The sequence below is a fragment of the Bufo gargarizans genome, chromosome 11, assembly GCF_014858855.1.
Source record: "Bufo gargarizans isolate SCDJY-AF-19 chromosome 11, ASM1485885v1, whole genome shotgun sequence".
NCBI classification, from domain to species: domain Eukaryota; kingdom Metazoa; phylum Chordata; class Amphibia; order Anura; family Bufonidae; genus Bufo; species Bufo gargarizans.
In genome coordinates this window covers 51,341,345-51,365,670 of record NC_058090.1, presented here as the reverse complement: position 1 = coordinate 51,365,670, position 24,326 = coordinate 51,341,345, and the positions used below count along the sequence as shown (strand labels likewise).

General features: G+C 45.3%; 1 protein-coding gene across 1 annotated transcript in view; it reads right to left on the bottom strand.

Annotated features, from left to right (window-relative positions):
- Positions 1–24,326, bottom strand: part of DCAF5 (DDB1 and CUL4 associated factor 5) — a 55,777-nt gene that overhangs the window by 11,160 nt on the left and 20,291 nt on the right. Inside the window, exons 2-6 of the mRNA XM_044272481.1 lie at positions 22,896–23,039; positions 17,322–17,358; positions 17,100–17,239; positions 15,103–15,232; positions 6,055–6,268 (exon numbers count right to left, since the gene is read on the bottom strand). Of these exons, the coding sequence (XP_044128416.1) occupies positions 6,055–6,268; positions 15,103–15,232; positions 17,100–17,239; positions 17,322–17,358; positions 22,896–23,039 (665 nt within the window). The remainder of the gene's footprint in view (positions 1–6,054; positions 6,269–15,102; positions 15,233–17,099; positions 17,240–17,321; positions 17,359–22,895; positions 23,040–24,326) is intronic.

Genomic DNA, 24,326 nt, shown 5'->3' with positions numbered 1-24,326 from the left:
ATAAAGGATCCTGTGTAGCAGCACATGGTGGGTTACACCCACTAACGGTGGTCCGCAAATACCAGAAACACAGATACCTGGGGCCCATAGAGCACTGGGCAAAAAAGCAAAGAGGAGTCAAATAGGTAGGAAAGGCAAAACCACATCAATGACTAAGGTCAGTGTGAAAGACAATGAAGAGGGAGCCAGAAAAAGTTCCCGACAATCCTAAAAATCCATCAGACTCATTAGCCTTATGCACAGGGGTATGGGAACCCATGTAATGTATGTACAGCAGTATGCCACCATATCAAACAGGAAGGCAAACACTGAATACTGTATAACAAACTGCAAGTGGAACAAGTATAACATTATAAACAAGGAACAGACGCAGAGCGATGTGGCCTCCAGCGACTCCCCGACGCACGTTTCGCCCAGAGGTTTCACGCTCCCTGGAAGAAGCCTCTAAGCGAAACGTGCGTTAACTGTGAGCATGGTAATATAACCCTATTATTTGTTTGGTTTGTAGAGGAGTTTTAATATTTTGGCATATGTCAAGCACACTGTGGAACATAAGGAAAACAGCGTCTCTCAGATTATCTTGCATACGGTTATGACCACAGTAGGTCATTTGATTCAAGTACCAGATTTTATGAAGGGAGTTACAAACCGGGGCCCACTGAATATTTAATATGAATGAGCGCTAATCATTTGATCTCATGTACTGTTTAACCCCGCTCCTGCTGAGCGTGCCTGGTAGTTCTGGAGCTACTGACATCTGTAGGTAGGTCCTCCCTCTGCCTGATCGGACTTGTGCAGTTTCTGCTGTTGAGTAAAGCACCAGCTGAGCACACAAGCCGAGACATCCCATATCCCATGTGCTGCGGAGATGCCCCAGGACTGAAAAGTCTTTTACCTCCTACCATTCAAACCCCACAGGGCAGGCGGGTGCGGACAGATTATCTGATAGGAGCTCAAAGCATGTGCTGATGTCTGGAAGGAATGTGAACAGAAGCCATGAAAACCAGAGGCCTTTCTTTTCACGAGGGATACTTTTTTTTACTGGAAGCAATTATAGGGGGTGGAGGAAGCCTCCGGGCACCGGTAAGCAGAAGCCGCCTTACATGGAAGCAAATTCTAGAACGTATCAGGGCTATGTCAGCCCAGGAAGGTGAGCACTAAGGTCTAAATCACTGGGGCTCGGTGTGCAAAGACATGGGTATTATCCTTGGAGTGTGATCCTGGAGGCTCGCTTGTCTACACTACACTTATCCAGATGGACAGAGATCATAAATGTATATGATTTAGGCTATAGTCCTCAGAGCTGTAATCCGTAAGTATGCTAAGTATGGGATTGTGCTCCATGTGGGCGCAGCGCTCAGGAATTCTTCTCATAGAAGGATTTAGCATCTCTCCCGTCTGCTGCCGGTTTACAGTAGACGTGTCAGCAGAATTTGGCCTAAAGGTAGACGGCGCATTCCTCATTACCTCCTACTGAAATCTGGAAGTGATGTCAATCCATGAATGAGACTTGTGGTTACTCAGTCTGGGCCTCACATTAATGAAGGATCCTACATGAACAACTACAAAAACACGAGCAAGAATGTTTACGAGCGTGTCTTACATGGGTTACCAAACCTCCCGAGTCTTACCGCACAAAACACTCACTGCTAATGCGCTCCACTACGTAATAGGTGACCTTAAAGGGGTTGTCCAGGATATACATTTTTTAGTTCCAGAATCAGTGCCACGCTTGTCCATAGGCCATGTCTAGTATTGCAGCTTAGCTCCATTCACTTGAGTAAAGAACTATAATAAGAGCACACAGACCGTCCGCAATTATGGGAAACGGCAATCCCGTCGAACCCCGTCATTAAACGCTCAGGTGCCACGATCAACATTGATGTTTCAAAAAATAAATAAAAAGAACAAAAGTATTAAAAAGTTTAAATCACCCCCCATTCCTAATTTTACATATAAAAATATATAAACAATAACAAAAATAAACATATTAGGTAGGTATCGCTGCGTCCAAAAAAACTGAACTATTAAAATATTCAAAACCATCTCCTATACAGTGAAGTTAAAAACACGCGATTAGCCATTTTTTTGTCACCTTGTCCCCCCCCCAAAAAAAAATATGATAGGACTGTTTTATTATGTGCCGGACGGTCCGAAAAATGTGGATTGCATAACGCTTTTTTTGCGTTTTATTCTTCTTTCAAGTGGTGTCAAATATAGCAATACTTTTTAAAGGTATTGAAATCAAATAAAAATTTTGGTGTCGTGACAATCCTACTTACTAATGTATTGGGATTGTCCATATTGCCTCCTTTGCTGGCTTGATTCATTTCTCTATCTCGTGATACACTGTTTCCAGGGGTTACAACCACCCTGTAATCCAGCAGCAGTGGTTGTGCTTGCACACTATAGGGAAAAGCGTCGGCCTCTCTGGTGGACGGGACCATGGGAGCGCATATAGGCACGCATGCGCAGCAGCTCCTATCCCGGCCACCTTGTGGCCATAACCTCTGGATACGAGCAGTGTATAAGGTGATGGTAAAAATTAATCAAGCCAGCTAAGGCGGCAATATGGACAATCACAATACATTAGTAAGTGCCTTGTAGTAACTTTCTCTACATGATAAATGCGGTTTGCTGAAGTGAGACAACCCCTTTAAGAGCTCAGTGAAGATGCTCCTAAGTGCTCATGCACACGACCGTTGTTTTGCGGTCCGTTTTTCACGGCTCCGTTGTTCCGTATCTGAGTTTTTTTTTCCCTCTGATTTAAGTCCTCTTCCGTTATTCCACAAAACATATCCGTATGGTTTCCGTATGCAATCAGTTTTTTGCAGATCAGAAACAGTAACTTATTAAATCACCAAACACTTGAGCAATATGGGATGGGCATAGCATTTCTACAGTATGGATCCGCAAAATACGGATGACATACGGATGTGTTTCGTGTGCGTTCCGTATATTTTGCGGACCCATTGACTTGAATGGGGCCTCGGACCGTGATTTGCGGACAATAATAGGACATGAACTACTTTTTTGCGGAACGGAAATATGAAAACGGAATGCACACAGAGTACCTTGCGTTGGTTTTGCGGACCCAATGAAGTGAATGGTTCCGCATACGGTCCACAAAAAAACAGGAACGGAAGCGGAAAGAAAATACGTTCGTGTGCATGGAGCCCTAAAAGTGGCACTTGAGAAAAACGTTCAAGAAGTGAAAGGACTTCTGTACTGTGAGAAGCTGTGGAATAGTCAGTGTAGGAACCTGTTTTAGCGTAAACAGAAACAACAATGGCTTACGTGATTTCTTGGAATAAATGAACACTTACATATACACAGTAATAATCCAGTAAATAACTGTGAGGTTGTATCGCACCCCTGTGATGCTCTCTGAGTCCAAACATTATTTTGATATGAAGGGATAGCTTGTAATGAAATGTATACTGGTAAATTTCAGCCTTGAACGAGCGCCTACTGATGATACACAAGTCAGTCAGTGCTGGATTTTACACAATGCAAATGGCATGGAGATGAACAATCGCTACTACGGTCATTCCTCCTCTAAACAGTTTGCACATTACTGGCAGCACATCTCCTCTTTACATAAGGCAACATCAGTGCTGCCCAACTCCGAATCAGCGGGGGAAATAACCTAAGGGTGGGTTCCCAGCACGTTTTAGGCCTCCCTTTGACGTATACGTTACAAAAAAAAAAAAAGATACAAAAACGCAGCACACAAAAAAAAAAAAAAGTCTACTTTTTTTTATTTATTTTTTTATTCCAATGGAACTGTATGGTGAACGGATGCCACTGTATGGCATCAGTCTGAGGCATCCGTTTAACATATAAGTTTTTTTGTAACAGATTGGAAAAACGTGATGTGAACCCAGCCTAAGATTTACCCCCCTACATTTTATCCACATCTTCCCCACTCACCTGAACTATGTAATGTACAAAAAGTGGAATTTAGTCTCAAAGTGCAGAAGTGTGTATATATATATATATATATATATATATATATATATATATATATATATATATATATAGAGAGAGAGAGAGAGAGAGAGAGAGAGAGAGAGAGAGAGAGAGAGAGAGAGAGAGAGAGAGAGAGAGAGAGAGAGAGAGAGAGAGAGAGAGAGAGAGAGAGAGAGAGAGAGAGAGAGAGAGAGAGAAAGAATCCAAGGCAGCACACAGATATCTTTGAAAAAAGGGTATTTTATTCACCCATGTGTAGACAGCAACGTTTCAGCTCTCTCTATGGAGCCTTTGTCAAGCCATAATACTCAGTGCAAATTCAGGTGATTATAAAGCATACATGATTAACAAAAAGTGATTACATGATTATATTCCAATTAATACACAAACATTAATAAAACCAGTGAATCTCGATTGTACATGATTATATTATGAAAAGTATAGCCACATGAAACCAGATGTCAAAAAAGTGCTATGTGCCACAAATATTGATCGTCGATACATACAATTATAGTGTATAAAATCATCAAAGTTGTGTTAATTAAAAATTATTCCTTGTAAGGTTTTATACAAGTGCAATTTTTGTATCAAAAACCAATAACTAATAATTTGTATTTTTTTCTCTATAGATAAATATGAAAACATATCTTACAATGGATTATCTCCATGGAAATTGGAAGACGGCAGGACCCGATTGGCAATTAGTGATAATTGATAATAGTATTACGTTTTGGAATTAATTATTTTTGATAAATATATGTTTGCAGCCTGGCAATATGGACGGGGTGGGACTTGGCATCATACGCGCTCTGTGACTGTGAGATTTCCTGACAGAACATGGATGGACAGCAGTGGCAGGCATGGCGCATGTGTACATGATGGTTATTTAGCGCTGACAGTGTCGGCGTGTGTTTGCTTGGCCCTCCCAATGTGGGGACGGTGACACAGAGTCACTTTACGGTGACGTCTGTGTTCGCTGGACCCACCATGGTGTGTTGCCCCTGTTCTGGTTTCTCCCAGCGGAGCCTTCACATATATGGAGAGCAGGTATGAAAGTTTATGCTGTGCGGACCTGTGGATTGACAACTTTAAATATACAAAATATGGGGATTAGGTGCTCTAGGGTGACAGTGGCGTATTGCTATTAGCCCGCGGTATACCGCTGGACCCCCCTTGTTATGGACGAGTAACTAGGATACGAATAATGTAACAGGTCCGTTGCTATGCATGACTGTCAGGTGACCTGCCACGTGATCGCTGTGATTGTCTGACTGTGCCCGCCTAGTTTTGGGAGTGAGCATGCTCGGTCCGTGTGTGATGCCGAGCCACCATCTTGACTGTGGGCCTCTGGTTGCTGTATGTCACAGGCAGTCTCGCGGGATGTAACATTCCCCGCGCCTGCGCAATGTCAAGTTCCGGACGCTGACTGAGTCCTGCGGTCTCCAGAGACATGTGAGATATCCATAAGTAAATCAATAATTTTTAATTAACACAACTTTGTACACCTGCAAGAGATTATCAATTGATGATTTTATACACTATAATTGTATGTATCGACGATCAATATTTGTGGCACATAGCACTTTTTTTGACATCTGGTTTCATGTGGCTATACTTTTCATAATATAATCATGTACAATCGAGATTCACTGGTTTTATTAATGTTTGTGTATTAATTGGAATATAATCATGTAATCACTTTTTGTTAATCATGTATGCTTTATAATCACCTGAATTTGCACTTTTGAGTATTATGGCTTGACAAAGGCTCCATAGAGAGAGCTGAAACGTTGCCGTCTACACATGGGTGAATAAAATACCCTTTTTTCACGGATATCTGTGTGCTGCCTTGGATTCTTTTTCTACATATACTCAGCTGGATCAAAGTCCGCGATCCATTCCAAGGAATTGCACCATCTTGGATTTGTGTGCTGCTCATATATTTTTTATTATATATATATATATATATATATATATATATATATATATATATATATATATATATATATATATATATATATATACACACACACACACACACACACACATCACATAATGCGTGCAGTTCACTAGTTTTCTCACCTGATCTCTGTCTCCAGCAAAACAACAGCTCTTCATGGTACACGAGTTGAAGTAGCCCTGATTGTCGAACTGGAATACGGGCAGACGTGAGTGAATGTCGTAGAGGACCGGAGGCAGGCGTCGGCGCAGGGCTAGCAGCTGGGTCCCGTTGCTGTTGAACCTCACACTCATTGCGCTCTGCAGGGAAAGGTTTCCACCGTAGCGTAGAAGAGATCTGAGGGAAACAAGGACGTTGCATAAAAAGTCATTAACACGGTTCCTTAAAAAAAAAAAAAAAAAGGAAATAACACATTTCTCAAGTCATCCCCTTTTAATCATCTGTTTTGGGAAAAGCTGGGTGGCCACTCCAACTCCCTGACTCATGCAATCACATTGGAACCAGAGATAACCATCGCAGTGTGCGCTGTAATAGAAGCCATAATGGATCTGCTTTTCGGGTAACAGATTTACCATAAAAATGGGCGATTTCCATTTTTGGATGTATTTCCAGATGACATTTATTACATTACAATCCATTTTTAGATTCGATTCTGCTGCTTCTTCACTTCCAGTCTCATCTGATGAATCAGAGGACCCACCATGAGCACGTGGCTTTAGTGCCACTTCAGAGAGACCCTTTATTCTTCCTTGTCCCAATACCAATATAGCAGCAGGTTATTCCACAGTCCTATTCACAGAATATCACCACTCTTCAGACCTGGTCTAAGCCGACCATACCCTTGAGAGTTGTCAGCTGAAGGTCTGATCGGAATTTCTCCCAACTTTACCATAAGCTTGCATGTTTGACCTGGTCGAGCTTGCATGTTTACTAGGGAGATGGGAATAAGTGGCTGCCAGACATCTTTGGCAGTGCCTCATCTTCCACGGAAATAAAGGATGGGACATGTTGAAAGCACACATGCACAATCACTATTCCTCTTGACTGAGCCTCTAGGTGTAATGGTAACGCCCCCATTGCTCCTAGAGGCTCATTTGCATATATGAAAACATCATTTTTCTCAGCAATGCGGGCACATATGTACATGGGACCAACACAGATGTCTTCTGCTGCCAAGTGCACATGTAACAGGTCAGCCGGTGTCCTAGGTACAAAACTACTGACAGATGCTCATTAACTCCTCCTAACTAGGTATAAAATGAATAAGCAGCAGGTCAATGGTATATTGTGGTCAACGGAGAACTGCAATGTCAGCTGGTTGCAGGAGCACCATATTACTTCTGAGGGTACAGAAATAAGCCAATACTGCAAAATATTGTGTGCTATGAAACATTAATATACTTTGCATGTCTACTACTATCACTTTGCACTGAAACAGTTAAACTAAAATAATTTATTTGGATGCACCTTTTACAGAGTGCCATAAAAAATGCTGAATTTTGAGCTTATAGGACAACTGATCCCAAGTGCATATCCCAGAAGATGAGATAGGTGTGAAGGTGCGCCCTATATACCGTCATGTTATGATGAATGCATTAGTAATGCCCACAGTTCCACAGTCTCTGCTGCTCATAGATAGGCTCACAATTACGCCTCTTTATTAAGAAGCCATGTCTCTCACACATGCCTAATCTTCGTGATCCTCCACAACGTCTCACTATGCATAATCAGTCACCACCTCTCCCTAAAGGCTGCAAAACGCTCACCGGAAGCTTTTCCTCACAACAAGATGTTCTCGAACTAAAAAAAATGCATGCCTCAAGGCTGTGTATCGTGTTATACGTGAGCCTTCATACAAGTAGTCACTTGCATCGTACTATTCAGTACTGCTCACATCAGGACAACGTCTTCTGGACATGATTGAAGAAACAACCAACTGCACCAATATGGCGGCGTGCAACTGTCTAATCCAGGGATCAGCAATCGCCAGCACTCCAGCTGTTGTGATACTACAACTCCCAAAATGCTCCATTCACTCCTATGGGAGTTCTGAGAACAGCCAAGCACTTGTGCATGCTGGGAGTCGTAGTTTCATCACAGTTGTAGTGCCAAAATGTTGCCGATCCCTGGTCTAATCTCTGAGGCTGGGTTCAGACCTGAGCGTTTTACAGCGCGTTCCTACGCGCTGTAAAACGCTCAACAGGCAAGAACCAATGATTCCCTATGGGAATGGTTCTCACCTGAGCGTTTTACAGCGCGTACGATCGCGCTGTAAAATGCCCGACGCCCCAAGAAGTACATGAGCTTCTTTGGGGCATCTTGTCGCGCGTTCCCGTACATAGACTTCCAGGAACGCGCGACAATGGGCGTTCGCTTGTCTCTGTATGCGCGATTGCAAACGCCGGTACAATCGTGCATACAGAGCGCTCCATCGCGAACGCTCATGTCTGAACCCAGCGTTATGGTGGTTGTCTGGTTCAGGAAAGCTTTTTTTCAATTTATTAGCAATTATTTTATGATTGCATTTCACTCATTTTGGGCTAAAAATTATTTTTTCATTTGGTCTTTATTAAAACTTTTTAGCCGTTTTTGTGATATACAAGGTAAAAAATCCATTTGCACACTGTCGGTCCTGTGTTCCATCAGCTGACGGCTCATGTGAAGCCCTATCTCTAATCTCCTGAGCTCATAAAGACTGATTTAAGGCTACTTTCACACTGGCGTTTTGAATTCCATTTGTGAGATCCGTTCAGGGATCTCACAAATGGTTCAAAACGGATCAGTTCAGCCCAAACTCATTCTGAATAGATAAGGATCCGCTCAGAATGCATCAGTTTGGCTCCGTTCCGCCTCCATTCCGCTCTGGATGCGGAGCCAAACGGATCCGTCCTGACTTAGGCTACTTTCACACTAGCGTTCGTCGGTCCGCTCGTGAGCTCCGTTTGAAGGAGCTCACGAGCGGACCCGAACGCCTTCGTCCAGCCCTGATGCAGTCTGAATGGAGCGGATCCGCTCAGACTGCATCAGTCTGGCGGCGTTCAGCCTCCGCACGGCCAGGCGGACAGCTGAACGCTGCTTGCAGCGTTCGGGTGTCCGCCTGGCCGTGCGGAGGCGAGCGGATCCGTTCAGACTTACAATGTAAGTCAATGGGAACGGATCCGCTTGAAGATGACACCATATGGCTCAATCTTCAAGCGGATCCGTCCCCCATTGACTTTACATTGAAGGTCTGAACGGATCCGCTCAGGCATCTTGCGCACTTAGAAATTTTTCTAAGTTATTAATGCAGACGGATCCGTACTGAACGGAGCCTCCGTCTGCATTAATATGATCGGATCCGTTCAGAACGGATCCGATCAAGCGCTAGTGTGAAAGTAGCCTTACAATGTAAGTCAATGGGGACGGATCCGTTTTCACTGACACAATATGGTGCAAAAGAAAACGGATCCGTCCCCCATTGACTTAATGTAAGTCAGGACGGATCCGTTTTGACTTTTGTTCTTCATAATGCAAACGTATACGTTCCGAACGAATACAATCGTCTGCATTATAGGTGCGGATCCGTCTGTGCAGATACCAGAGGGATCCGCACCGAACGCAGGTGTGAAAGTAGCCTAAGCCATATTCTTATCAGTTTGATAAGAGTTTAGCTATAATGAGTGTTTATGATGTCAGGAGATCAGAGATAAGGCTTCACATGAGCAGTCGGCTGATGGAACTCAGGACCGACAGTGTGCAAATTGATTTTTAACCTAATGTATCACAAAAACTGCTGAAAATTTTAAATAAAGATCAATTTAAAAAACATTATTTTCAGCCTAAACTGAGTAGAATGCAATCATTAAGGCTAGGTCTACATGACGACATTTGTCGCGCCACAGATAGGGCGCAACATTTGTCGCGCGACATTTTGTTGCACTAATGTCGCGCGACAATTTTTATAATGGCAGTCTATGGTGTCGCACGGCAACATGCGACTGCGAAGCAACAGTCGCAGAAATATCCATCTCGAATGGATTTTCTGCGACTGTTGCGTCGCAGTCGCAGCATGTCGCATGTTGCAGTGCGACACCATAGACTGCCATTATAAAAATTGTCGCGCGACATTAGTGCAACAAAATGTTGCGCGACAAATGTCGTCGTGTAGACCTAGCCTTAGAGTGCCCCAAAGGTGTCCATAGCCTTTGGATTCCCCAATGGTAGTGATCGGGGGATACTGAGCACTTGATGCTTGATTCCCCCAGAAATGTCATCTTGGGGTAAAATGATCATCTTGTTTTCAGGGGATTTTTTTTTTTAAGGGGGGGATTGTTTAAAGTGGACAAACCCTTTAACATTTCCCCATCCACAGTCTGATCTTTGACCTGTTTGTCACATTTTGTGATTCAACTCAAAGGCTTGCACCTCAGTATGGCATTTCTAGTGTGCAGCAAGGCAGAATCCATTTTTTATTTTTGGATTGTCTGGCAGACATATTTGAGCGTGGACGCTGTGTAAATATAGCGTGATCCTAAAGCAAACCATAAACTGCCGTATCCTGTAAGACTCCCCTGCAGGCACAGATTACTCCATCTCCATTCATTACATACAATATAATCCTCCACAGCCGCCTCATCAGGAAGGATTAGCCATTGTACAGGTATGCGCTTCTCCTAGCTGAGCCTCCTGATGAAAAGACTGTACAAATAAAACTGTAAACTGCATGTTTCTCTCCGCAGAATGGCGGCTTCAGCATTGTGCGCGAACGCAGAAGAGCAAGAGAGAGCTATCGCATGTTATCTGTCAAGGAGCAATGAGAAGATGGAAGACCAGGCTTGAGATTGCTCAATTCTCTCAATTAGATAGGAAATCTTACAAGACAGGCCTGTACAAGATGTGCCTTAAAGCTTTTTTATACAGAGGATAGGGATGATTATAGAGAACGAATGTTCCTGCAGCTCTCGCTCGCCATAACTGTCCAGTGTAATGCCTCATGCACACGGCCATATCCAATTTTGTGGTCCGCAACTTGCGGATCCTTAGAACAGATACTGGAGGCAGTGACTAAGGCAGTGCCCAAGAGTTCACTACGTCGAGGCAGTGCCCAAGAGTTCACTACGTCCACGAAGAGGCAGTGCCCAAGAGTTCACTACGTCCACGAAGAGGCAGTGCCCAAGAGTTCACTACGTCGAGGCAGTGCCCAAGAGTTCACTACGTCGAGGCAGTGCCCAAGAGTTCACTACGTCGAGGCAGTGCCCAAGAGTTCACTACGTCGAGGCAGTGCCCAAGAGTTCACTACGTCCACGAAGAGGCAGTGCCCAAGAGTTCACTACGTCGAGGCAGTGCCCAAGAGTTCACTACGTCGAGGCAGTGCCCAAGAGTTCACTACGTCGAGGCAGTGCCCAAGAGTTCACTACGTCGAGGCAGTGCCCAAGAGTTCACCACGTCCACGAAGAGGCAGTGCCCAAGAGTTCACTACGTCGAGGCAGTGCCCAAGAGTTCACTACGTCGAGGCAGTGCCCAAGAGTTCACTACGTCGAGGCAGTGCCCAAGAGTTCACTACGTCGAGGCAGTGCCCAAGAGTTCACTACGTCGAGGCAGTGCCCAAGAGTTCACTACGTCGAGGCAGTGCCCAAGAGTTCACTACGTCGAGGCAGTGCCCAAGAGTTCACTACGTCGAGGCAGTGCCCAAGAGTTCACTACGTCGAGGCAGTGCCCAAGAGTTCACTACGTCGAGGCAGTGCCCAAGAGTTCACTACGTCGAGGCAGTGCCCAAGAGTTCACTACGTCGAGGCAGTGCCCAAGAGTTCACTACGTCGAGGCAGTGCCCAAGAGTTCACTACGTCGAGGCAGTGCCCAAGAGTTCACTACGTCGAGGCAGTGCCCAAGAGTTCACTACGTCGAGGCAGTGCCCAAGAGTTCACTACGTCGAGGCAGTGCCCAAGAGTTCACTACGTCGAGGCAGTGCCCAAGAGTTCACTACGTCGAGGCAGTGCCCAAGAGTTCACTACGTCGAGGCAGTGCCCAAGAGTTCACTACGTCGAGGCAGTGCCCAAGAGTTCACTACGTCGAGGCAGTGCCCAAGAGTTCACTACGTCGAGGCAGTGCCCAAGAGTTCACTACGTCGAGGCAGTGCCCAAGAGTTCACTACGTCGAGGCAGTGCCCAAGAGTTCACTACGTCGAGGCAGTGCCCAAGAGTTCACTACGTCGAGGCAGTGCCCAAGAGTTCACTACGTCGAGGCAGTGCCCAAGAGTTCACTACGTCGAGGCAGTGCCCAAGAGTTCACTACGTCCACGAAGAGGCAGTGCCCAAGAGTTCACCACGTCCACGAAGAGGCAGTGCCCAAGAGTTCACCACGTCCACGAAGAGGCAGTGCCCAAGAGTTCACCACGTCCACGAAGAGGCAGTGCCCAAGAGTTCACTACGTCCACGAAGAGGCAGTGCCCAAGAGTTCACTACGTCGAGGCAGTGCCCAAGAATACACTACGTCCACGCAAAGGCAGTGACCAAGAGTTCACTACGTCCACGAAGAGGCAGTGCCCAAGAGTTCACTACGTCCACGAAGAGGCAGTGCCCAAGAGTTCACTACGTCCACAAAGAGGCAGTGCCCAAGAGTTCACTACGTCCACAAAGAGGCAGTGCCCAAGAGTTCACTACGTCGAGGCAGCGCCCAAGAATACACTACGTCCTCGCAAAGGCAGTGCCCAAGAATACACTACGTCCACGCAAAGGCAGTGACCAAGAGTTCACTACGTCCACACAGAGGCAGTCCCTGAGATAACAGACCATCCACAGAGAGACAGTCCCTGAAATATCAGCACACCAACACAGAGGAAGCGCCCAAGATCCAACCACATCAAAACAGAGGCAGTCCTTGATATCTCAGCCATGTCCATAGAGAAGCAGTCCCTGAAATATCTGCAGGTGCTTGCAGAGGCAGTCCCCTAAATCCTAGCTAGAACACTCTTGTATTAAAAAGGGTCACTGCCTCTTTCAGGATTAATTAAAAAGAGGTAATCTGGCTCATCTCAGCAGAAGAGGCGACACTTTGGGCTCTCAAATGAATCCTTATTTATTATCATTACTTGACATGATAGTGAAAGTGAAAAAGGGGGAGAGGGCAAAACATCTGTTTAATTGGCACTTAAATTGGCTCTCAGGTGGGAGACGGCTCCCATGGTTCACATATAGGGGTCAGCTCAAAGAGCCGCCACATCACTAGTCAGCAAAAAGCGGGGCACAGCAGGGTCCTGGGTAACATCAGAGCGGCCACGCCGGGGGATCAGCGGGGCCAGTATAAGCTAGTATAGCCATTCCACGTATTTCTTTTTTTACCTTGTCAAATCAACATCATCTATTACGAGAACCTCTTAGACTTTTAACATTGGATCAGTCTGTAAGTTGAGGGAGCAGGTGAGCCGCTCGTCTGAATGGTTAGGCTGCCTGCACACGGGTGTGGGCTGTCCTGCAGGAATTCCATGAATTTCTATGCAGATTTCGCTCTGTTGCCACACGAAATGTTGCATGTGTTACTTACAGATTTGATGTGGCTTTTTCATTGAAAAGGGTGAAATCCGCACCAAAAATCACACAAACAATCGACATGCTGCAGATTAAAAAATCCGTACGGCAGGTTCCGCACACAAGGGAAAAAAATCTAAGTGTGCATGAGATTTGTCTAATGTTAAACAGTGCGCCGGTACTGTATTACGCTGCGGTTTTTCCGCACGAGAACCCACACAGAAAAAAAACTAGTGTAATCCGCAACATGTGCAGGTAGCCTTAGGCAACTTCTATATGTCTGTTAGGTTCTTGGGTCACTGGAAAGCAATATTCATACATGACTGGCGTAACACTACCATATGGCAGCAGGAATATACGTGTACAATGGAGGCACCAGTCCCAATAATTCAGTAACTAGTTAGTGTGCTCGCCAATCAGTACTGGATAATCCCAGCCAGGGGAGGACAGATCACAGAAGCATTAGTGACATGGTGTGGAAACATGAACATACATAGCCATACAGCTCACACCACTCTTCCTTATAAGTTTAGCTGTGCTTCCTAACCCACTGCCTGACTTTCTGTATTCCCAGCCGCAGGCACAGTGTAAATAGGGTGTCATGCTTGATGAATCCTGCTTTCCGAGCAAGGCTAGAAATCCTAAGAATGTGGCTCCCTATGAAGCCTGGAACCTTTCTTGTCAGGACCTGCCATCATTTTTTTTCCTCCATTTGGTTTAAGCACTGAGGTCGGAGAGGGAAGCCTCCCACAGAATGGGAAACTGGTGCCACCTACTGGTGCAAATGCAGAATACATTCACTTTGCTTTCTATTTTCAGAAACGATATCTAAATAACCGATACACAGCCAATGTGCACAGCCAGCTTAAAGAGGTTGTCCGGGCTTTTAATATTCATGATCTATCCTCAGGGTAGGTAATCAATATCAGATTGGTGGGTGTCCGAAACCCAGCACCCCACCGATCAGTTGAATGAGGAGATAGCGTGCACGTGCCCGTTCCCTTCTCACTGCTGCATGTCCATTTGTATAGACATACAGCGAGCAGAAAGACAGAAGGAAGACGGCACATGTGCACTGCGTCTCCTCAAACAGCTGATCGGCGGGGGTGCCGGGTGTCGGACCCCCGCCGATCTGATATTGATGACCTATCCTGAGGATAAGTCCGGACAACCCCTTTAAGGCCTCATATATGTTTTGCAGTCCGCAAAATACAGATGACGTCCGTGTTGCATCTGCATTTTATGCGGACCGGTTGACTTTAATAGGTGCGCATTTTGCAGAAAAGTATAGGACATGTTATATCATTTTGCAGAACGGACATACGGATGCAGGAAGCACGAAGGAAGGATCATCCATTTGCTTTCCGGATCCGTATGTCAGGTCTGCAAAAAGATAGAATATGTCAGCAAATGCAGGCCATGAACCCATTGAAAATAATGTGCAAATAAAATGCAGATGGCACAAGGACCGCATCCTTAATTCTGCAGATCTGTGATTTGCGGACTGCAAAACTGACATGGTCGTGTGCATCAGGCCAAACTCAAAAGAATCAACTGATTTGCTTTTTTATTAGCATTTATCCGCTTATGTGCATCTTTCCACTAGAAGGGGTAAAACACTAAGCTGAAAGGGAGGGAATAAAAGGAGGGGAGGAAACAAAGTCTTACGTATTAGGTTTTCTGATGTCCCAGAGTCCAACACCTTCCTTGGAATTGGCAGTGGCCAGCAGCCTGGGTTCCACAGGGTTAAACATAACGCTATGAAAGGCTGAGGGATAATGAGCCAAGCAGAAAGGATCTGAAGATAGAAGATGGACAATGATCAGTGAATTCATCTGTAGCCGGATTAGTAATACAGGCACATGGTAAGGTTGATTTGATGCGCTTCAATTACTGATATTTGGTCAATTATATTATTCGCACAACACATATATAATTATTTAAAAAAAAAAAAAAAAAAAAAATATATATATATAGATATATATATATATATATATATATCTATATCTATATCTATATCTATCAGCAAAAAAAGCTGCAATACCCTGAATAGCCACAGTGAGGCACTGCATCTCTTGCCAAAAAACCGAGATCCCTTCAAACAGCTGATTGACAGGGGTGCTGAGAGTCAGACCCTTACCAGTCTGATAGATGGCCTGTTCTGAGGACAGACCATCAATACTGCAAACCTGGAACCCCTTAAAGGGTATGTGCCGTCAGAAAAGTACATTGCATTTAAATTTGGTTTTTGTCACTATCCAAATGTTGAATTATATCACTTTTTTTCTAGCCACTAGCACACAGAAAGCTTATACACTTGGTCACAGTTTCTGTAGCTCACTTGTTGACTTTGCTGTGTAGACTGGGACAGGGTCAGCACAAGGCAATGACAGGTCAAATGTAATGCTAGAGGCCTGGCGTTTCCCTGTCACCTGCAGAAGAGGCAGAACTCAATCACTTCCAGGAGGTTGTATTAATGACTTTTCTATGACCGCTTTCATTCATTCATCCTGCTGCACTGCCTACACAGACAGGGATGAGTGTCTCCAATACAACACATACCAATGTATGATCACACTAAATATATATACGTATATACGGTTTGTTATTAAAGGATTATTTAAAAGGGTTATTAAAAGGGGTTTTACAGGCTTTTAATATTGGTGACAATTCCTCAGGATAGGCCATCAATATCAGATTGGCGGGGGTCCGACACCCAGCACCCCTGCCAACCAGCTGTATGAGGAGACGCAGTGCCATCTCCCTTCCTGCTCGCCGCTGCTATGTCTATGGCGAGCAGGAAGAGAGATAGGAGACGCCATGCATGCATGGCGCGTGCCTTCTCTTCATACAGCTGATCGGCCGGGGTACCAGAAATCGTACACCCGGCGATCTGATATTGAGGACCTATCCTCAGGATAGATCAATCAATATTAAAAGCCCAGAGAACCTCCTTAATCATTTTATTAAAATAGGGCATCATGCACACGACCGTGTTTTTTTCTTTTTGCATTTGCCCTGCATTTATGCGGATTGGATGTGGACCCATTCATTTCAATGAGACCGCAAAAAATGTGGCCACCGTGTGCTGTCCGCATCTGTATATTCGCATTTTCATCCCACAGAAAGATGTCCTATTCCTGTCAATTTTTTGGGTACAAGAATAGGCATTTTTATAATAGGGCACGCGGAAATTGCAGGATGCACACAGCCGGTATCCGTCTTTTGCGGATCTGCTATTTACGGACTGCAAAATCCATATGGTCGTGTGCATGAGGCCTAAGCTTCATCATTGCTGGGACCCCACTGAACCAAACACTTAGCTGAGGGCTGTTGTTGGCCTGCATTGTTTTGGAGAGCGACGGCTAGCTAAAGTTGGTGGTTTTTCAGCCATTTCCATCTAACCCTACCTCCAGGACAGAGGTGGAAATGTAGACAGGAGCCAAAGCAGAGCAACGCTCAGTTTATTTTAGCATTACATGAGTTGTGTCGTCATCGTCGTCGCGCCCCCCCCCCCCCCCCCCCGCGCGGTCTTAACTTCTAACTTCTTCCATGACAGGTCAGATGTTTAATGATTATCACAAACACCAATGTGAACAGATCCTATAAAAACAAATAGGTTGAAGTTTAGTTTATAAGGAGATTGTAAAAATAACTCTCCCTACCTCCCTGTTGAGACTCCCGTATGTCCCATATTAAGACTCTTCCATCGTCTGACGAACTGGCAAAGACATTGTCATTGACTGGGCTGACTGAGAGTCCGTACACGGCCTCGTCATGAGTGAAGACGTCCAGGGTTTCACCACTGAAAGGAAAATAAATAATGGCAAATGATTATTCTCTTATGCACACACAGAATGGGTGCTTCTACTGTGAAGGAGGCCTACCTCTCCACATCATGGAGGATCACCTGTTCATCGTTTCCTGCAAAGCAAATGAAATGATCATAAGAATCTAAAGAGCACTTTCAAGCATACCTAAGTTTTCATAAATAATTTGCATAATGGCACTGCTTTGTAAAATCACAACTGTGGCGAAACTAGCGTTTTTTGGCTTCCCTTTTAGCCATCTTATTCCCTGTTTCAGCTGCACAAATAGATGCATTTCACTCAGAAGCAGGGGCATGTCCCTTCTGTGAAATCTGCCAGCACTGTACTGCTGTGACGTCCTTTCCATTACCTCCCACTATGTGTTTTTTTTTCAGATCCAGAGCTCACAGAACAGATAGAGGGGGAAATCACACCTAGGCCTCGTTCACACAGTGTGAAGGATTGTCTCTGGATGCGTTCAGGGTACGTTCAGTGAAACTCCCACCATTTTGCAGGCAAGTTCAGTCAGTTTTGTCTGCGATTGCGTTCAGTTTTTTCCGCACGGGTGCAATGCGTTTTTGATGCACGTGATAAAAAAAACTGAAGGTTTACAAACAACATCTCCTAGCAACCATCAGTGAAAAATGCATTGCATCCGCACTTGCTTCCGGGAGCAATGCGTTTTTCACTGAAGCCCCATCCACTTCTATGGGGCCAGGTCTGCGTGAAAAAACGCAGAATATAGAACATGCTATGCATGCAGAACTGATGCGTGAAACACAGACCAATTGAAATGAAGGCGTCAGGATTCAGTGTGGGTGCTATGCGATCATGTCACACATTGCACCCACGCGGAAAACTCGCTTGTGTGAAAGGGGCCTTACAGACACACAGGAGGCTCGTGTGATGTTCAGAAGCAGTTCTTTTATCAGGCTCAGGCCCCCACTTCCTCTCTGCCATCTTCTGTGTGTCTGTTACTAGGGAAGTATCTTGCCTGACAACAGGCAGTGGACACAAATTAGGTGGAAGAGAGACCCCTAGTGGCCATGACTTTACAGCTTTTTGGATGGATGCAGCCATATTGTTTAAATGAAGGGATTTAGAATTGCTGTTTACACCGTTCTCTATTAAATGAAATTGTGTGAAAGTGCAATGACTCTTTCGGTTGGGTTGCGTTCACATATCCACTTGGAGCCTCCATCAGGGGATTCAGTCATATGCAACGTGATTCTTCACGTCAAAATGATGGACACTGAAGAGGAACCTCATTATAAGGCCTCATGCACACGACCGCTGTGTGCATCCGTGGCCGTTGTGCCGTTTTCCTTTTTTTTTCGCGGACCCATTGACTTTCAATGGGGCCATTGAAAAATCGGAAAATGCACCGTTTTGCAGCCGCATCCGTGATCCGTGTATCCTGTCCGTCAAAAAAATAAGACCTGTCCTATTTTTTTGACGGACAACAGTTGACGGACCCATTCAAGTCAATGGGTCCGTGAAAAAACATGGATGCACACAAGATTGGCATCCGTGGCCGTGATCCGTGGCCGTAGGTTACTTTCATACAGACGGATCCGAAGATCCGTCTGCATAAAAGCTTTTTCAGAGCTGAGTTTTCACTTCCCTCTATTGTATTTAACTCATTGGTGGCACAGTGTGCGCCCCCCCCCTCTATTGTATTTAACTCATCGGTGGCACAGTGTGCGGCCTCCCCCCCTCCATCATTGGTGACAGCGGAGAAGCATCATACTTACCTGCTGGCTGCTGCACTGTCTGTGACCGGCCGGGAGCTCCTCCTACTGGTAAGTGACAGATCATTAGGCAATGCACCGCACAGACCTGTCACTTACTAGTAGGAGGAGCTCCCGGCCGGTCACAGACATCACAGCAGCCAGCAGGTAAGTATGATGCTTCTAATATTGCTAAGTAACCATGGCAACCAGGACTGCAGTAGCGTCTTGGTTGCCATGGTTACAGATCGGAGCCGCAGCTATTAAACTGGGACTCCGATCGGAACTCTCCGCTGCCACCAATGATCGGACGGGGGGGGGGGGAGGCCGCACATTGTGCCACCAATGATATAAATACAATAGAGGGAGGGGAGGGGGGGCCGCACACTGGCCACCAATGATATTCAAACTGGGGAGAGAGGGGGGTCTGCCCCCTGCTGCCTGGCAGCCCCTGATCTCTTACAGGGGGCTATGATACGCACAATTAACCACTTCAGGTGCGGCACCTGAGGGGTTAATTGTGCGTATCATAGCCCCCTGTAAGAGATCGGGTGCTGCCAGGCAGCAGGGGGCAGTCATGTACACAGTTTGTAGTATATTCTAACTAGAAGCGTCCCCATCACCATGGGAACGCCTCTGTGTTAGAATATACTGTCGGATATGAGTTTTCACGATGTAACTCAAATCCGATGGTATATTCTAACATAGAGGCGTTCCCATGGTGATGGGGACGCTTCAAGTTAAAATATACCATCGGATTGGAGAAAACTCCGATCCGATGGTATAAAAGGGACTCCTGACTTTACATTGAAAGTCAATGGGGACGGATCCGTTTGCAATTGCACCATATTGTGTCAATGTCAAACGGATCCGTCCCCATTGACTTGCATTGTAATTCAGAACGGATCCGTTTGGCTCCGCACGGCCAGGCAGACACCAAAACGACTTTTTTTTCATGTCCGTGGATCCTCCAAAAATCAAGGAAGACCCACGGACGAAAAAACGGTCACGGATCATGGACCAACGGAACCCCGTTTTGCGGACCGTGAAAAAATACTGTCGTGTGCATGAGGCCGAAGTCAGTGGGGTCCATCATATTATAAATCCAGCACTTAGTTGTTCCTCAGGTTCTGCTCCTCTGACAGAAGATGGACAAATATATGGCAATGGGAACAGAGCCTTACTGGCTCATTATTTCTTGTACAGATATGTCTTGAAATAAGGAGGAATTCACATTAATACAGCCGTTCCCTGCATGTGTTACAGGCCAATTGTCGCGGATTTTGCTGCAAATTTACCACAGATTTCACCCTATGCATTGCAAAGGGAGAAATCCGCAGCACAAATGGACATGCTTTGGATTTCACATCCGCACTGCTGGCCAATCTTGCATCGTGTGGATGAGATTTTTTAGTAGCTACTGTAGAATGCTGCTAATTTTCCACCCACAGTTCCACATTGGGAAATCTGCCGTGTTTCCCCATGTGTGAACATACTATTATAGATTTTTTTTTTTTTTATTGGGAGCTAATGTGCACTTTATGTAAATTTGCAGGGGTCACAAATAATACAGACAAGGATGCGTGTACTATAGTGATATACCGTGCATATCTCATTCTCATATTCCTGGGGCTTGTGGGTTGGGTGTAAGAGGTGTAAACTGGGCATAAACTGGCATCAATTATAGCGTATATCTAAGGCTACTTTCAAATCTGCGTTTTTGTTGGATCCGTCATGGATCAGCAAAAACGCTTCCGTTAGGGCTCATGCACACGACCGTATGCCCTCCGATATACCCCATGATGCACACGACCGTATACCCTATGATATTATAAGTGCGGGACAATAGCCCGCGGGTGGCCCGATGCACACAGCATCATAGTAACCTATGATGCTGTGCGCTCCCGTGTGCACGATGTATGCCGCTTCGGGACATATGGCCCGCTCACGGACTATATATCTCGGAGGGCATACGGTCGTGTGCATGAGCCCTTAGGATAATAAAACTGTCTGCATCCGTTATGAACAGATCCTGTTCTATTCTAGCCATGATGGATCAGTCACTAAAACCATTGTAAGTCAATGGGCGTCGGATCCGTTTTCTTGTGTGTCGTCCGAGAAAACAGATCTGGCACCATTGACTTACATTGTGTTTCGTGTTGGATCCATTTTGCTCTGTATCCCATGATGCACTGAAAAATGCTGCTTGCAGTGCCTTTGTGTGCATCATGGGAATGCAATGTAGAGGCCTTGCAAAATAGGGGCCCATATACTATTTATGGCGCTGAGAAGCAGTTATTAGATCAAAGCATAGCATGAGGAGGTGCGATCCAGGTTCATTCTTGTTTTTAGACAGATGTGAAAGCAGCCTAAGGCCTCATTCCCACGTCAGTGTTTTGGTCAGTGATTTCCATCAGTGACTGTGAGCCAAAACCAGGACTGGAGCCTCCACAAAGATAAGGTGTAAGGGAAAGATCTGCGCCTGTGCTTAGAGCCGCACCTGGTTTGGGCTCAAAATCACTGATGGAAATGACTGACCGAACACGGACGTGTGAATGAGGCGTAAGGCTACTTTCACACTTGCGTTGTTAATTCCAGTATTTAGATCCGGCAGAGGATCTCAATACCGGAATTAGACGGATTCGTTTTGATTTTGCACTTTAGGATGTATCCTTTCCGTTAGGATGCGGTCGTGTGAACTCAAAGAACTGAAAAAATGGATCCGTCACTAAATACATTGAAAGTGATGACGAAATCAGTGTTTTAGGCTCCTAAAAAAATAAATACGCCACCATTGACTTGCATTGTTTTCAGTGCTGGATCCGGTTTTATCAGTGCTGGATTCGTTTTTTTCCCGTTTTTATGACCAGACACAAAACTGCAGCTTGCACAGGCCACAAAACGGAACGCTGCCGGAATGGAAGACATCCTGAGGCATCCTGAACGGATCTCTTTCCATTTAGAATTCATGAGGACTAAACGGAAAAGGTTTTTCTGGGAACCGAGATCCTCTGCCGGATCTTAACACCGGAAAACAACAACGTAAGTGTGAAAACAGCCTGAGCCATAGCTGGTCTATGGACTGGCAGAAAAGGCGAATAATTTATTAACAGGCTTGCTCCCCTTAATAAATTTAGTGCGTCTTATCCCAACGCACTTCTGAATAAGATTGGTGTATAAAACGCTGGCTTTAATAAATCCCCCCCCCCCCCCCCCAAAGTTCCTCAATCCTTTATTCCAAGAACTATATGTACCTGTACACACACACTCTGGGGATCATTAAGGGGCTTTTATTTACTGGCCTTGAAACAATGTTTAGTGGCGTGACCAGCTTTAGGCAGTTCAGTAAAACGGGGGCAGTGGCGGCGTGTCGGAGGCCAGCAAATTTACTAACATTTACGCCTTGAAGCAGACAAAAAAGTTGTGAAAAAGTCATTTTTACTCCAGGCACATGGACTGCCGTAGTGTTGCCTAATTTATGTCGAGTCATAAATTAGCGACTCTTATGGCAGTGCAAGGGGTAAGGGGGGGGGGGGGGTGTCTAAGACTGGAGTAAAAAGCCGGTCTTAGGGTCCATTCACACGTGCTGTCCGGATCCGCAAAACACGGACACTGGCAATGTGTGTTCCGCATTTTGCGGCCCGCACATTACCGGCACGCTCATAGAAAATGCCTCTTCTAGGACATGTTCTATTTTTTTGCGGATCCGGACAGCACATTCCGGCCCCATTGAAAATAAATGGGTCCGCACCTGTTCCGCAAAATTGCGGAATGGATGCAGACCCATTTTGTGGACGTGTGAATGGACCCTTAGTAAATGATCCCCACTGTACGTCACACCTGACCGTTCTGTCTGAAAGACTTCTTGATTATTAAGATAAACCATTTGCTTAAATATGTCTTTAGAGAATGAAGAACTTACCTCCGGAGAACACCTTGGTATTGCAGCTATTGAACGCCAGGCAAAATATGTTTGAATGATGTTCCCCTTTAAGTTGGATGGGCTTAGCTTTTGCTTGGATGGCTTCTTCCATGTGCCACAGCAACACGCGGCGGTCATCTCCTCCTGTAATAAGGCAGCAAATCAGATTGAAGTCTTAAGGCACAAATGTCGGTTTAATGTGCTTACACTGACATAATAATCTCCCACCGGAAAACAAATGTTCCTTTTACACAGACTGATGTTTCAGGCAATTATTGGGAACAAAACAACTGTTTTCAATAATTACCTGCTGATCAGCGGAGATGAGGGCTGTACGTACATGCAGCCATCACCCCTGCTGTATGGGGATCAGTAATCGCTACATAGATTGTCCCCATGGAAAATCCCTGTTTGGTCCGCACGATCTGCTGCACAGAAATGAAGATTTTAGAAACCAGCTGATAGATACGATCACCTAATCAACGGGCGTTCATTCATCGGCTTTACACAGGCCAATTATCGGGAATGATTGTTTCTACACACCGAATGACAGGTCTGACCCAGCAAAGGTTCCCAAGTGTACTGACAGAACTGACAGAAATTCAGAAAATAGAAAACATTACAGCCAGAAGCATTACCAATCTGCAGTGAGGGTACGTCCACCTGGGACATATACATCGGGGACTTTACGCTCCGAATATAAGTAAAAACAAACCCTTAGGCCTCTTTCACACGGGCGAGTTTTCCATGAGGTGAACGCATTGCACCCGCACCGAATCCGGACCCATTCACTTCAATGGGGCTGTGCACATGAGCGGTGATTTTCACTCATCACTTGTGCGTTGCGTGGAAAAATCGCAGCATGCTCTATATTGTGTTTTTTTCACGCAACGCAGGCCCCATAGAAGTGAATGGGGCTGCGTAAAAAATCGCAAGCATACGCAAGCAAGTGCGGATGCGGTGCGATTCTAACGCATGGTTGCTAGGTGACGATTGGGATCCGATCTTTATTATTTTCCCTTATAACATGGTTATAAAAGGAAAATAATAGCATTCTTAATACAGAATGCTTTCTAAAATAGGACTGGAGGGGTTAAAAAATAATAAACTAATTTAACTCACCCCATCCACTTGGTCGCGTAGCGGATCTCCGCTTCTTTCTTCAGGAGCTGGCTAAAGGACCTATGATGACGTCACTGCGCTCATCACATGATCCATCGCCATGGTGATGGACCATGTGATGAGCGCAGTGACGTCATCATAGGTCCTTTAGCCAGCTCCTGAAGAAAGAAGAGGAGATCTGCTACGCGACCAAGTGGATGGGGTGAGTTCAATTAGTTTATTATTTTTAACCCCTCAATGCACATTTTACTATGCATTCTGTATTAAGAATAACATGGTTATAACATGGTTATCAGGGAAAATAATAAA